At 38.7% G+C, this 15,452-nt stretch overlaps 1 protein-coding gene across 2 annotated transcripts in view; it reads right to left on the bottom strand.

The window, feature by feature from the left end:
- Window positions 1–14,976, bottom strand: part of KCMF1 (potassium channel modulatory factor 1) — a 49,827-nt gene extending 34,851 nt beyond the window's left edge. For both annotated transcript variants that reach the window (XM_063455805.1, XM_063455804.1), the window contains exon 1: window positions 14,875–14,976. In XM_063455805.1, coding sequence (XP_063311875.1) covers window positions 14,875–14,890 — 16 coding nt within the window. In that variant the 5' untranslated portion in view covers window positions 14,891–14,976. The remainder of the gene's footprint in view (window positions 1–14,874) is intronic.
- Between the last annotated feature and the right edge of the window lie 476 nt (window positions 14,977–15,452).

The raw sequence follows: 15,452 nt of genomic DNA on the forward strand, positions 1-15,452 counted from the left end.
TATGATTTGGGACCCGGACACCAGTGTCCTATCAAGCGTTACCTTAAATATGTCTATGTTTAATTCTATACTAGTTACGATTTTTCTTTAGCAACAGTGAGTAAGAGCCATAAACATGCCTATATGACACTATACTAGAACTGCTAGCCTATATGTACGTCTAAATACTACCCACAGTGACAAGCTACCACGATTAACGTTTAGCCAGGCATAATCAACCTACAATCATTAACACACACACTTGGCAAATACATCTTACAGTTATTAACATATCTATACTCTGCTTCGTAACTCTAGCATACAAATGCAGGCAATCTAGATGTATAATGTTAGCCGGAACTAATAATATAAAACTGTGCATGCTTTTCTCAATACCCCAATGGTTATCCGGGACGAATAGCATGAGGACTGCTGTTGGGGCACCTCAAGTGTGTTTGTAATGTCGTTATGCACTGCAAAAATACAAATAAAATAAAAAAATAAATACATAAATAGTGTTAAGGTGGCAGTTGTCCTTTATCAGCACCTATTGCACTCACAGTATTGAAAAGAGAATGGCAAAAGCATTAAGTTAAGATGGTGCAATGGAGATTAAGTTGGTTTAAAGGAAGAAATATCATTCTCTGCTCTGTTGGCTACAATTATTCGGATTCACTTTTATCACTCGGGTTCAAAGATGTTTTCACATTACTGTTCTAAAAGACATTGACAGGCCTTGAAACACATACCCAAGTCACCACCATAACTGCAATATCCAGCGCAGTATCGTATCAGTGACAAAAGAATATACAGTTGAACTTCTGTACAGGACAACAGAATTCCAGAGGTATACAATGTGTTTGTTTTTTTGAGAATTAAAGAAAAAAAAAATCGTCAATTTTCAAGCATATCAGCAATATTCAGTTATGATACTTTACAGCACTTTTACAATGCTATTTGAAAACTGATATTATAGTAATGACATTCAGGAAATGCCACTAAATTCACCCATTTTACATTTAACACACCCTGATTCTAGTACAGATATAAGATACATTGCTTCAATGTTTTATTAGATTATAAAGTTCAGTGTGTGTGTTTCTGGTAAATTGACAATCATAATTTGACTTACAAAATGTGCCTGTAAATAAGAGTTCCAGAGCACATCCCAATTCACAGACTTTGAGAAGTCGCACTGTACATTTAAAGTGAAGACATCATTAAAACCCACAAACATTCTCAAAAGAAATATTAAAGGGGGAGCTATCACTTCTCTGGAAATTACACTATTAAAAGGGACACTGTAGGCACCCAGACCACTTCAGATAGTTAAAGTAATCTGGGTGCTGTGACCCTTTTGCACTTAGTGCTGCAATGTAAAACATTGACCGCCACTAGAAGGCTTCCGAAATCCAAACAGACTTTTGGTCCGTTATCTGACGCTGGATGTCCTCACGGACCTCTAGCATCAGGTTTTCCTCATAGGAAAGCATTGAATAATGCAGTGCGGCCAGCACTGGCACTATAGGATCCTTTTAAATAAAACATTGAAAACACCTACAGCTCGTGTCAGCCTTTTTCATTCCATTTTCCTGAAAAATGATTTTAAAGATTTATCAAAAGAAGCAGAAACAATTGGGGATGTTAATCACACGTTATTCACTTAAGTAAGTTTCAAACTTTAGACCAAAGTAGCCAAAATTAGAAAAATTATGTTTAGTTTCATGTTATCATTTAAACTGCGGCACCCCCTCTCCCCCCTGTCATCCAATATGTAAAAAAAAAGCCAATCAGATGCTTCTCTTAGAAAATAACTGAATCAAATCCTTCTCTAAATATTAAACATGAACTTTTATAGAAAATCTTAACAGAAAGCAACGAGAAGCTGACAACCAGACATGTAGTTTAATTCATAAAAACCATATATGAGGCCATTCACTATATCTTCTATAATATCACGGAACAGTTTTATTCTATTCTCGAATTCTTTTGCCTTTTCATGAATGAATGTATTACTGAACTATATAAACCATGAACACTAGCATGTAAATACTGCCAGGAAATAAGAAAGTACAACAGAAGAACTATCAGAAATATGTTTCCTACAGAACTAAACAATGATCCAGATCCAGTCTAACACCGCTATCTTCTAGGTCAGGGAAAGGTGACATTCAACACTCCAGGTATTGTGTACTACATCTCCCATAATGCTCTTACAGCCACAGAGCATCAGTGGAGATTTAGTCCACAACATCTGGCATCTCGGAGATTGCCTACCCCTGGTTCTAGGTTATCCATTATTATCGACGGACAAGCACTGGAGCATTGGAGAAGCCTCAGTGAGGTGCAATTTGAGGTTAAAAGAAATCAGTTATTTTCCACCCCCATTACTACAGGGCAAAATAAAAAACAAACCAATCTATACGTGAGGTACAAGGAAATGCATTGATTGAGAGGAAAACTAATTTCTAAATTACAATGCTTCCTGGGCAGTTGTCTTGGAAATCAATTGCTATGCTTTTGCTCTGCTCCCATTTGGTATAACATTTATTTTTTTGCCTTTTGAACCGTCACACTAACTAGCTGAAAAATCCCACAGGGAGAGCGCTAGCTTGAATGAAAACTCCAAACTGAAGTTGACCCACCATTTAATGGGCAATAGAAATAGAAATCTTCCAATTTTAAGATAAAATTAGAAACTTGCTTACCAGTGATTTTCCCTTGTCTACTGCAAATGAACAATTTCCTCGTGGACCAAAGCTGCTGAAAACGAAAACCCTACGACTGGCAGCCCAGGGCGTACCCCATTGGTTTAGGGATTATTTACTTGCAAGTAGTAATGAATAAGATCACAGTATGGCTTCTGTTTGCTTGCTGCTTAGCAAAGTTTTTTTTTCAGGAATAAAGGTACAGAAGGGTCTCTTATAAAAAGTGAATGTGAAAGCTCACACCAGCTACTTAAACTTTTGCATTTGTGTGCGCACATGCCTTACAAAATAAAGATTCAAACCATTGAAGAAATAAAAACAGGATTATGGGAAAACAGGACTTGGAAATCCTTGTATCGTAATTTATGACAAAAGTTATAAGTTGCTATGGTGCTTGACGTGACCTCTTTGTTTCTCTCATATTCATCAAACTCTGTGGACTATGGCTGCAACATAGCCTCCCTTTCATTGATTTCTCCATACATAAATAATTGACTCCACTAAAGGAATTGCAAGCCGTGTGAATGCCTGGGACTAGATAAAATGGAATAATCTGTAGTACCTTATGGTTCTGATGGAAAAAAACAGACGTGAATTTTCGATCTTCTCTTAGCCTACTATAAATGTACTATATTTATGATATAAGAAATACAGGATAGAACTTTTAAGACGTCATGTCCCAGAATACCTACCTCAATGTGTGCTCTGGGTAAGATGTATTTCTGAAATGAGCACTGATGGTTTAAATGCAACAATAGTTACACTACCTAACCTATAATCTGACAGTGGCATGCAAGCGAAATAACTTCTTGTCATACACTTGCTATGGGACTAGCATAGGAATCTGAACTGCCAGCCATGAAAAGTAAATGTCAGCTAAACAGTGTTTATTTTTTTTAACCTGGTTTTGAAATATGGTATAAAAAAAATAAAATAAGGCAGTGAGAAAGAAGGGCGCGCGCATTTTATGCTTTTGCTCAAGGATCTCCTAGTTTTTATTCAATTACAAATATCCTTGTCGGTGGTTTTCAACAGGAATTTAAAAAAAAAAAAAAAAAGACTAGATGGGACAATTAGTGTTTTTCTGCTATCACAAACTTGTTAACTAGCTTTTTACCATAACCCTTTAACAGTCAGTAATTTGTCAAATACATGTTAAAGAAATAGCTTCCAACCTATCATATTTTGTGCTCAAAACAAACAAACAGAATTATTTATATATGAATGGTTGAGAACTGAAAGTGAATGTAAACAGGATAATTTACTAAAGTGACAATTACCCATAATTTCATATTATAGGCCAAAATAGACATCATAAAAGCAGAACTGACTTGGGAAATGTTTTATAATTTTGCTATTTTGGCCTAAATTTTGAAATTCACTTTAAAATCCAAGGAATTCTCCCTTCTGCAAATACCCAGCCTTCACTTTCTCTTGCAACATTATTTGGTTATTATTTGGTATAGTGAAACAGTATTGCATTAAAGGGACACTGTAGTCATTATAACCAATTAATCTCATTGAATTTGATATAGTGCCTGGAGTCCCCTGGCACTGTCCTTCCATTCAGTGTTAAACCATTTTGGAGCAGTTTAATAATAAATGCGGGTCGCTGGCCACCGCACAGCCCTGACCCCTTTCTAGAGGCATGGCTAAGGCATACATTATACACTTGGTCACACCCATTCATACTGGAAATAGCCACTCTGGTTAATGAGGTCAGAATACACTCAGCAAATCAAAGGTACCATTGCTGCTCATGTCAACACTTCCTCATTAACACAAGCAGCACAGAGGGGAGGGGCTTATGGGGACCCCATTTTAGTATTAAGACTTGGGGGAGTAAAATAAATAAATAAAAATAACTTACAGTACATACAATGTACCATTAAGCTTAGTGTTAGTTTAGGTCAGTTATGTCTGCCTAGATATTTGTGAACTACAATTACCATGATGAAACTTGCATCACAATGAGATCCATGAAGGAGTTATGAAGACATCATTATAAAACCACACCATGCCCCTATAGGAGAATGGCATTGTGTAGAATTTCAACGGGTCTGGCTGACACTGGAACGAAATGTGGCAGGAGAAGTGACTCCTGCGGCAGTGTAGCTAGTAGATGGAAAGGCGGGGGAATTACCCAATACGCAACAGTTCATAAGGGCTACGTTGAAGGTTTGGTATCCACTTCGCTTTCGACTTTTGCGCTCTTCTAAACATGGAACAATGTATCCAATTACCAGCAATATGGCTTTCCCGGCAGGTATGGATCCACAAATTTTCAAGTTCGTGGTACAGGGCCCAGACATCTTTCTTAATGGAACAATAGTCACTAAGACAACTTTAGCTTAATGATCATGCCTGACGTTTCACTGTTTAATTCTCTGCCATTTAGGAGTTAAATCTCTTTTGTTTCGGTTTATGAAGCCCTTGCCACACCTCCCATGGCTGTGACTGTCACATCCAGCAAGAGAAAAAAAAAAAACAGGTTTCACTTTCAATTAAATAGTAACTTACTTTAAAAGTGTATATCTCCTGCTCTGTAAATTGAATGTTACATAGCTTAATGTAGTTGTTCTGGTGTCTATAGCCTGCCCCAGCAGGCCTTTTAATGTAAATACTGCTTGTTCAGAGGAACACCTCTATTGGCAGTCACTCACTGACCCTATAATATTCCTTTAAGGCAAGCTTCACCGTTTAACTTGACGAAGGAAGCTCGCCTTAGGCCCAACCCTTTTGTCACAATTGTCAAGCGTAGGGAAAACACACAAGACAAAGTAGCCCCTATGTTTTAAAGAGAAATAGATCAGAAATGAAGAAAAGAAGAACAGATTCTGAAAGTGGAAACAATAAGAGAAAGGTGAGTTTGAGGTGACAGAACCACTTCAAGCAAGCGGACGTGCTGTAGGGGTCTGAAGTGTCCCTTTAAAGGACCACTATAGTGCCAGGAAAACAATCTTGTTTACCTGGCACTATATAGTGTTAATAGGTCCCCCCCACCCTCATGGCCCCCCTCCCGCCGGGCTGAAGGAAGAGGAAGGGGTTAAATCCTTTCTCCTGCGCCGGGCTCCCTCTGCGCTGGGGACTCTCCCCCTCCTTCTGACGTCATCGGCTGAATGCGCATGCACAGCAAGAGCCGCGCACGCAGTCAGTCCATAGGAAAGCATTTCTCCATGCTTTCCTATGGACGCCGGCATCTGCTCATTGTGAAAATCACAGTGAGAAGCGCAGAAGCGCCTCTAGAGGCTGTCAATGAGACAGCCACTAGAGGCTGGATTAACCCATTTGTAAACATTGCAGTTTCTCTGAAACTGCTATGTTTACAGCAGGCAGGGTTAAGCCTAGATGGACCTGGCACCCAGACCACTTCATTAAGCTGAAGTAGTCTGGGTGCCTATAGTGGTCCTTTAATGCATACATGATAGTGTAGTGTGTAATAGTAAGGCAACCACTGGGACAGGCATGCTCCAGTGCTGCCTACGATTAGTGGGGGTTAATTTCCCAGGCAGCAACTACTTCAACTGCCATCATTAAAACGGCCGCAGGTGTCATTGAGAGTATAGCTCCGGGAGCCTGAAACATGTATATTCATACATGTTGTGTCAGAGATCAGGGTACTATAACTGCATGTAAATGAACTGGGCATTATATTGCATTTAAATATACACACACCAAAAAATACAGCACATCCTACAAGAGAGCTGGTCATAACTCCCACAATGAGGAGTCCCCCACCGAGCAAGGTAACTAAACAGCAGACAAACTTAGGAGGGAGAAAAGGCTATGGAGATTAGAAAGGAGTGGATGTAAAGGACATGTTGATAGAAAGGAAAGAGCAAACAAATAAATCAGATCACATACCATACACATTTTCACTGCGTTGTGTAATGTTCTCCCTATGTGACAAACCTAAATAAATGGCTGACTTGTGACTTCACTATTACAGATAAGAGATTTGTGCATGCCCACGACCACCTTTTAAGTTGAAATTACATGGTATCTCTTTCCATTGTAGATGCAAACATTTGTCTACATGTCGTACAAACTGCTAGCAAATGTATTTTGTTTTTAACCTTTACTTTTGCACTATTGCATACGTCCCGACTCTGCAATGGGGTACCTAAGGCGAGGCTGGGTATACATAGAAAGTTAATAGGGAGAAATTGCTTTAAACAGATAGCAATCAAAGAATCCAGGAGCTAACCAATAAATAAGTAGTTGTGGCAAATATATATATATATATATATAAGAAAACTTCTAATATAGCATAATAGTGTTAAATCTGGAGAAGGAATATAATAAAAAATTTAATAAATAATGAAATGTGTAAACCTCCTATCACTAAATTGCAAAGATGTCTGTATGGTATGTATACCCTTCACCTGAAAAACAGAAATGTCCCAGAAACTTAAGTTACCCCTGCCCTGGGACATTTCTGTTTTTCAGGTGAAGGGTATACATACCATACAGACATCTTTGCAATTTAGTGATCGGAGGTTTACACATTTCATTATTTATTAATTTTTTTATTATATTCCTTCTCCAGATTTAACACTATTATGCTATATTAGAAGTTTTCATATATATATTTGCCACAACTACTTATTTATTGGTTAGCTCCTGGATTCTTTGATTGCTATCTGTTTAAAGCAATTTCTCCCTATTATATTGTCTATATAGGTTTTGGTGGATTCCTATTTTTTTCCAGTTTTAGAGCTTCCAGTATAAGGTCTTTTTTCCCCTCTTCTTTCTATACTTTTTTGGTATTAGAACTCATTCCATACATAGAAAGTTGGCCGGTCCACCCACTAAAAAGGCATGTGAGCCTGATGTCAAGCACGCCAGGTTCATAGATCGCGTCCTGACCAGCCCCCTACGTACAGGAACATGCAGAAACTGCTGCTGGAGCACTCTCTGCATGGTCTTAGTGCCCACTGCACAAGTGAGCGTGTCAGACAAAGTGCAAGCTCTGTACTGCCATAGGACAATTCCCTTGTGTCCCCTGGAACAAAATCAGGATGGCGGGACAAAACCTCGAAAACGGGACAGTTGGGTGACATGCTATTGGCATGGTTGTAAAAGTGACAAATAAGGACTTTTGAAATAGCAATGGTGCAAGGACATGGTGTACTGTAGTCTAACATTTTAAAATCATTTTATTTTTGAAAAACATTTAAAATGTTGGTAGCTACTACTGTCATTGTTACCTACCACAGTGGATTGGATTTAAATAAACTTAATTTAAATCACAATTAAAAATTAATAGCCAAGAGTCATATAGATTGGTTTAACATTTATATCAGAACTGATTTTGTTATGTACCATTAGAACGACACAGAAAATACTGCAAAGTGAACTATCTCCAGTTTAAAAGGTTAGTACCCATATTTAGAGAAGTTAATGGGTCTCATTGTGTGCTCAGGCATTGGGGGGCTGCAGCACTAAATGTGGGTCTCTTTAAACCACGGATCTCTACAGCTGGTAGTAATGTTGGCTTTTTTTGTGTTTTTAATTTAACATCAAATAGCGGGGGGGGTGGGGGGAGGGTTTTTTTTTTTTTTTTAAAGCACCCATTATCTGTCAGGATAATTAAAGGGAGGGTTGGTGCCTCTCAAGTGAATGTTACAAGGGGATGCTTGAGAACAGAAATTGCTACCTACCTCTAATAGATAAGTAGGTACTAATATTTTGTAACTAAAGATTTTATTGAAACTTTTTTAAAATAAAATACAGTTTTGAATAAGAAAGAAAAAGGTAATGGAATCATGTAGGCACAAAGACCTACTGATCTTTGAATCTATTGTAGCAATATCAATTTTCAACAATAAGATTGCAAAGCAAACTGCTCAAAATAAAACTAATCTATTACGGACAGCTTATCTAACTCTTTTGAGTGCAAATTGATAACTGAACTTTACGCTAGTATTAGTAACGAGGTGAGTTATGTCAGATATAAATGGTTAAACATTCATATTTTTTTTTACATTTACGGTATTTAAATCTTGGAGTGCTCCTTTAAAACATTAACTAGAAGTCGTAGTTTTTTCGTTTAAACATAGACAATTTAAGAGTTCACATAGTATTTGTTAACCAAAGCCAACATTTTTTTCAAAACGCAGAGATGGGGAATTCCTATTGTCCAAAGCCCAGGACATGCAGTTCCATACACCGGTAAGCTATCAGCCATGCTGCTAGATTCACAGTATGCACTTAGACTCAATGAGTGCCGGTGCTGCCTAAAGGGCGATTACTATCCTTACCTTTTTGTGTCATTTTACCCCACTTCCTCTAGCATGTAAGCTCATTGAGCAAGGCCCTCAACCCCTCTGTTCCTGTGTCCAACTTGTCTGGTTAAAACTACATGTCTGTTCGTCCACCCATTGTAAAGCGCTGCGGAATTTGATGGCGCTATATAAATAATAATAATAATAATAATAATAATAATAATAATAATACTGTGGTCTGCACATGCTGGAGGTGCAGACCAAATGTCCTCCCACAATTTAACACAGCCCCCTCCCTGTAGAAAGCTATGTGGGGGAAGGAGTAAACACCATGCACATTACACAGAGCCAGAAAACATCATACACTAATACCCTGTCAATGTCCAGGGCCCAGACAGGTGCCCCAATCAAAGAGATTTTGTGTGACAGGACAAGTCAATTGTCATAACCGACAAGGAAATCGCACACCCACTTTAGACCCTTGGACAAGTAGATTTTGGTTTTTTTAAATCTCCACACCCCTTTAATTGTAATTTGACATCGGTTGCAGCTTATTCACGAATAAAAACGAAAATCTCACTTAAACTACAATTCAAATACATTTAAAAAAAAAAAAAAAAAGAAACAGAATTGCAAAGCAAAAGGATTGTACCTATGTACTAGATTTACAGAAGATTTCAAAAGCCAGAAAACGTGATAACCAGAGTATGAGATCTCAGATCCATGGGAGCTACACACAGCTCCACTTATTTTTTTATATATGGTAAGGTGCATCGTCCAACTGCACAATATAGGAGGGCTGAAAAAGCAGGAAATGTTGAAAAGTATTTCAGACAGGGTTTGGCCTGTGAGCTCTGATTCATGCTTGTCTCTCTGTACACGGACATAAAGAGCTCACAACAAGTCCCAGACTGAGAAGGCCTTGAGAGGGAAAAAGGAAACTTTGCTGTGCAGCCTTCTAAAAAAAAAAAAAAAAAAAAAAAAAACACACTTTCACAAAGAGAAACATAAAGGGAAAAAAATGGTTTCCACTTTCCAGTGGTAGGGTCTACTTATAATAAAATAAAAATATTCTATTACGCTGTATAGTTTCATTCATCTGGTGTTAATTTGCACAAGATTACTCCAGCCCTGGATCCAGTCACACACCGCACCAAATACCAATAAAATCTGAGAGCTTAACGGAAATTATTCCTGTGCCCAAAAGGACAAAGTCACCACCTTTTCTCATCGATTGCAAGCAGAGGATATGCCCAATGCTCACCAAGTTTAGTATTTAGTAATTTAAAGTGAGTACGGACAGTCATAGGATTGCAAAATAGGGCAAAAGACCATACTATAGGAACAGAAGCGGCATAAACTTAAAGGGTTACTACAAGCTGCTGTGATGATTATTATGGTACCCTGGCACTGTAAACCCAGTAATGGGGCAAACTACTCTGCAACGGTTTGCCCTCTTACTTGGGTCCCTTCTGTCTGCAGGTGTTTTGACATTCCGTCGCCATTCATTAACGGAGAGCGTCAGCTGATCACTCTCATACAATAAATGCCCCTCTGTGCATAAAAATATGCACAGAAAGGACATTAGACATCCTAGAACTCACGCTCAGGGCTGGCTTATGACCCCGACTGACACTACTGGTGGGGCATCATTAGCCCCATAATGAAACACTGCACATACAGACTCCAGGCATTATGGCCACTTAGCTTAGAGTAACACTCACAAAAAGGCAAGTCATAAATATTTTAAAACAGAATTAAAGAAGTCACAACACTTAACTACTAGCCAAGCTTTAAAAGGGACAGTATAGACATCCAGACAACTTCATCTCATTGAAGTGGTCTGGGTACAGTGTCCCTGTCCCCTTTAGGCCTGCAACGCAAAAATTTGCAGTTTTCAAGAAACAGCAATGTATACATTGCAGTGCTAAAATTGCGCATGTGTTCCCCGTCGGCTGACATTGGCAGAGGAGGAGCGTGACCCAGCACCTTTGTCCCTCTGCAAAAAAGTAAGGGTTTTTTAACCCTTTTGCAGCAATCCTTCAGGGGCAGAGTGACACTTGAGTATCAGGAATACAAACATATTCCTAACACTAAAGTGTTTCTTTAAAAGTTACTCATCACTGCATGCCTGGAGGGTACATGGCATACTAACCAGGGCTACATTTTCACTTGCTAATGGCAAGTGGAAATTATTAGCTCTACATATACTATGAATTTAAAAACTTGAGATAATGATATAAAAAGGTAATTTATTTAATATATATGTTTTTGTCACTTTATAGTTCAAATAAGTTTCTCAATCTCCTTAGACAGGAAAATGACCTCAACAGGTGGGAAAGGTCTGGCCTGGACAAAAAGGAGAAGGCTTACAGTAGCTTCAGAAACCAGTTCTGCAGCAACTGTAGGATAGATTTTTCTTAATCTCTCACCAAAAATAATAAATATACAAACAAAAACAAAAAACTATTAAATTCATGTTTTTTTTCAGGGGGGAGAGAGGGATTGTGTGTGTATATATATATATATATATATATATATATATATATACACACACACACACACAATGTTTTGTGTTTGCTTATTTAAGTGGAGTGTTCCTTTAAAGAAAATTTAAAATGTTTAATCTAAAAAAGCAAATCTCATTAAACAACAGAGCTTGCCAAGCTATCCACATTTAACATCAACATTTTCCAAACTGCAGTACAGCAGTTTATAAGTTACTTTCAATTGTGCATTTTTACTTTCACTGCTTAGCCATTATGCTTTCTGTTAAAGCCTGCCTATGCTTTGTAAATGTTGCAAAACATGGGGATGTGTGATGATAATGTCCATAGAACAAGTTATTAACGCACCATATACACAGTTTTAATTGAGTTGACATTTTTAACACTTTATAAAGACCTCTAGATTGTAAACTAATTTGAGCAAGGTCCTTATCAACCTATTATTCCTGTAACATTTTGTAATTGTCTCATTTATTGTTAAATTTCCCCTTTAAAATATTGTAAATCATTGCGCAATAAGTTGGCGCTATATAAATGACAATAATAATAATACATACAAAAAAAGCTCCTTCTATGTCTGCACAAATCTATTCAAATCTCAACAAATCCCAGCACGGTTCTATAGTTGTGTTCAATGCTGATTATTATTATTTATAGAGCACCAACAAATTCAGCAGCGCTGTACAATGGGATAACCAACAAGCAATCTTTATTATGGGTGTATTAAATACACTGTACAGCTCTCAGCTTTTGAAAGGTGTAGATCAGGTGGGTAGATTCACTTAGTTGTTGATTTATGAATTAAAACTACTAGAGATGGTTTTAAATTGCCTATGTCACCTCAAACTTACCTTTCTCCTATTGTTTTCTCTTCTCTTTCAGAATCTGTTCTTCATTTCTGATCTAGTTCTCTTTAAAACGTAAGACAAAGTAAGCACTACTCTGTCTTATGTAGTTTTTCCTTTGCCTGACAAATGTGACAAAAGGGTGGATCTTAAGGCAAGCTCCAGTCAAGCTAACAAAGGGTGAAGCTTGCAAAGTGTAGGAAAAATACATACGAAAAGTAGTCCCTGGTTTGTTGTTGGGGTTACTTTGCAAAATCCATTAATATGACATACTGTACTACAAATAAATCATAAAAAAATGAATGTGCCTGCATTGTCCATTTATTATGTTTGGGCAACAGCTGTACAAGTAGTAACCAAAGCTAGTTAACATTGTAGTACACATTTACTAGCCAATCAGACTTGCTACATGTGGTTCAGAATTGAAATTGTCATGTGTTATTTCAAATAATTTAGTAATAAAATGATTAGAGTAATTAAAGAGAGTATTCCTGGATACCATATGAAACAAATATATATATATATATATATATATATATGTTACAAACTAAAATAAGAAAATAATTTTCTTCTTAAACAAAAATTGGATCAAATGTTAACAACTTGTAGTTAACAAATTGGGCCTTTAGGATAGCAGTAAAACCACAACATTACTAACAAAAAGTACCGTAATCCAATAAAAAGAACAATTCTTTTTGGAGTAGAATTTTTTATTTTTTTTTAACTAATTTCCAGCACATCAGTACAATGAATAAGTACTTCCTTATATGCCAGAGATTTGTTTATAGTCAGTAGGGATGATTTGCACCACTTTGACTAATGATAAAATAAATTAACCCATGCACAATTGGATATATTCAAATAACAGCAATTGTGCATCCAACAGAAACAAATAAGTTGAAATAAATAAATAAAAAAGAGAAGTAAAATGAAAGCTAAACCTTTTTTACAGGTTGTAAAGACCTCAATCCAAGTGAAGCTTTTATAATCATTTTTGTGATCCTCAAAGACAGAAAGATGTCCTATACCCTTCACCTGTCTATACAATGTTAAGCAGGACAAGTTTTAAAAGCATGCACAAACAACATATTAGAAATAAGTATATGTAATGACAAAGAGTAAGTAAAACCATTGGCGCTTTTAAAGCAACAAGTGTTTTTTTTTTTTTTTTTTTTTTTTTTTTTTATCTGATCTATATTTTAGACTTGATATTTAGAAATGAAAATTAGACATGTGGATATTAACGTAAAGAATAGATGTCCGGTATGACAGCAGCCACTGACACAGAGCTATGAAAAACACATACACTCTGTACAGTGTATAATAACGATAAACAGACTTATAGGGCAGTCCCCTACATGCTACTCAAACTATGTACATAATAATGACATAAGAAATAAGTATATATAAAGATAATGTGTAAGGAAAACAACTTGGTCTTGTGAAGCAGCAGGTGTTTTTTTTGTACCTGATCTATGACAGATTTTACCTGCACATCAGACATATAGATATGACAGATGATAGTAGCCACTGACAGTGCTGTGAATAACAACACATGCAAGGTGTACTGTGTATAATAACTATAAACAAAGACTTACAGGCCAGTCCCTTCCATGCAACTCAAACCATGTACCCATTAATAATAACCTTATTAGAAATCACGTCTATGTAATGACAAACGGTAGGGGAAAAACCCACTGGGTCTTGTGAAACAACAAGTGTTATACTACCTGATCTATAGGGCAGACTTTACCTAGAAAAAAATCTGACATGCAGATATTAAAGTGCAGAAAATATGTATACTATGACAGCAGCCACTGGCACAGAGCTGTGAACAAGAACACACACACCCTGCACAGTGTATAATAACTATAAACAAAGACTTATTACAGGCCAGTCCCCTCCATGTACCCAGTAATAATAATAATAATAATAATAATAATAATAATAATAGACACAATCCCTATATCCCTATACATGTATAGAGGAGACCCCAGTGGTGGGCAGGGGGTTAGTAGGTGTACAGCCATACTGTTTATAAGCCATGATACAGCCACACACAGGGCCAGCTCTCCCGGTATACATGGCTTCCCTCCTCCCCTGGATGACAGTGCAATCCCTCCTCCTTCCCCAGGTCTCTCCCCTCCTGCCCAAACCGACACAGCCCCCCTCAGCCTGCCCACATGGACCAGCACACACATGTCACCCCGGCCAGGGGCCACACAGACACCCAGGGGGGTCAGAAACCCCAGTACCGGGAGCGGGCCTCAGGCCTCGGCCTGGCAGTGAGGGCTTACCCGGGGAGGGAGCCAGGGCAGCGGGCCGAGGCACCTACTACACTGGGAGGATGGGGTCGCGGCCTAGTGGAGGAGATAGGGACAGGGGGGGCGAAGGGGGTGTCAAGGCTGCCAGGCACCGGCTGTTAGACAGGAGCCGGCTTCACAGCGAGGCAGAGGGAGGCCTGGGCCTGCTCACATTGGGGGGGTGCTGGGGGCCTGGGGTACCGGGGGGGCCTGGGCATGGAGGGTGGGTGACCCCCGGGGGAGAGGGGAGGCTGCCGGCTGGCTCCCCCCCTCCCGGGCTGTGTGTCCTATCTGCCGGGTCTCACCTTCATGTCGGGACATCCTATCGCTCAGGGCCGCCGCCGCTGCAGCTGCTGCTCCGACTCCTCCTCCTAGTTAGAGAGCAGAGCGTGTGTGTGTGCTTCCTCTGCACCCTCCTCCTCTTCCTCCTCACCACCAGTGACACACACTGTGACAGCAACACAGCATGGGGGGCACATTGACAGCACTGCCCACTGACAACAAATACACAGCACAGGGTCACTTTCACAAAGAAAATAAAACACTTTTTTGGGGGGGTAGGGGGGCTAAGGGGGGTTAGCATCATAATTGAATTTAATGCCATGGTGTCAACATGTTGCACTTAGCTGTGTAACAGGTACAGGGTGTGCATGCAGGTTACACAGGGTTTAATGTATAAACTGGGAAAGGGCCAGGGAATCGCATATTTTAGGTCGCGATAGCCGAATTGGAAATATTCTTCAAAAATGTCTTGCCGGCTCCATTGCCAGATCGACTGTGTCGTACTGCTATTAGCTGTTCCTTGTTCGATATGCCAACGTTTTGGCAATTTAGTTAACGACCCCAGCTTGTGGTAAAACAAGTTAGGCGACAAATGTACAGT

Source organism: Pelobates fuscus, chromosome 5, assembly GCF_036172605.1.
Source record: "Pelobates fuscus isolate aPelFus1 chromosome 5, aPelFus1.pri, whole genome shotgun sequence".
NCBI classification, from domain to species: Eukaryota; Metazoa; Chordata; class Amphibia; order Anura; family Pelobatidae; genus Pelobates; species Pelobates fuscus.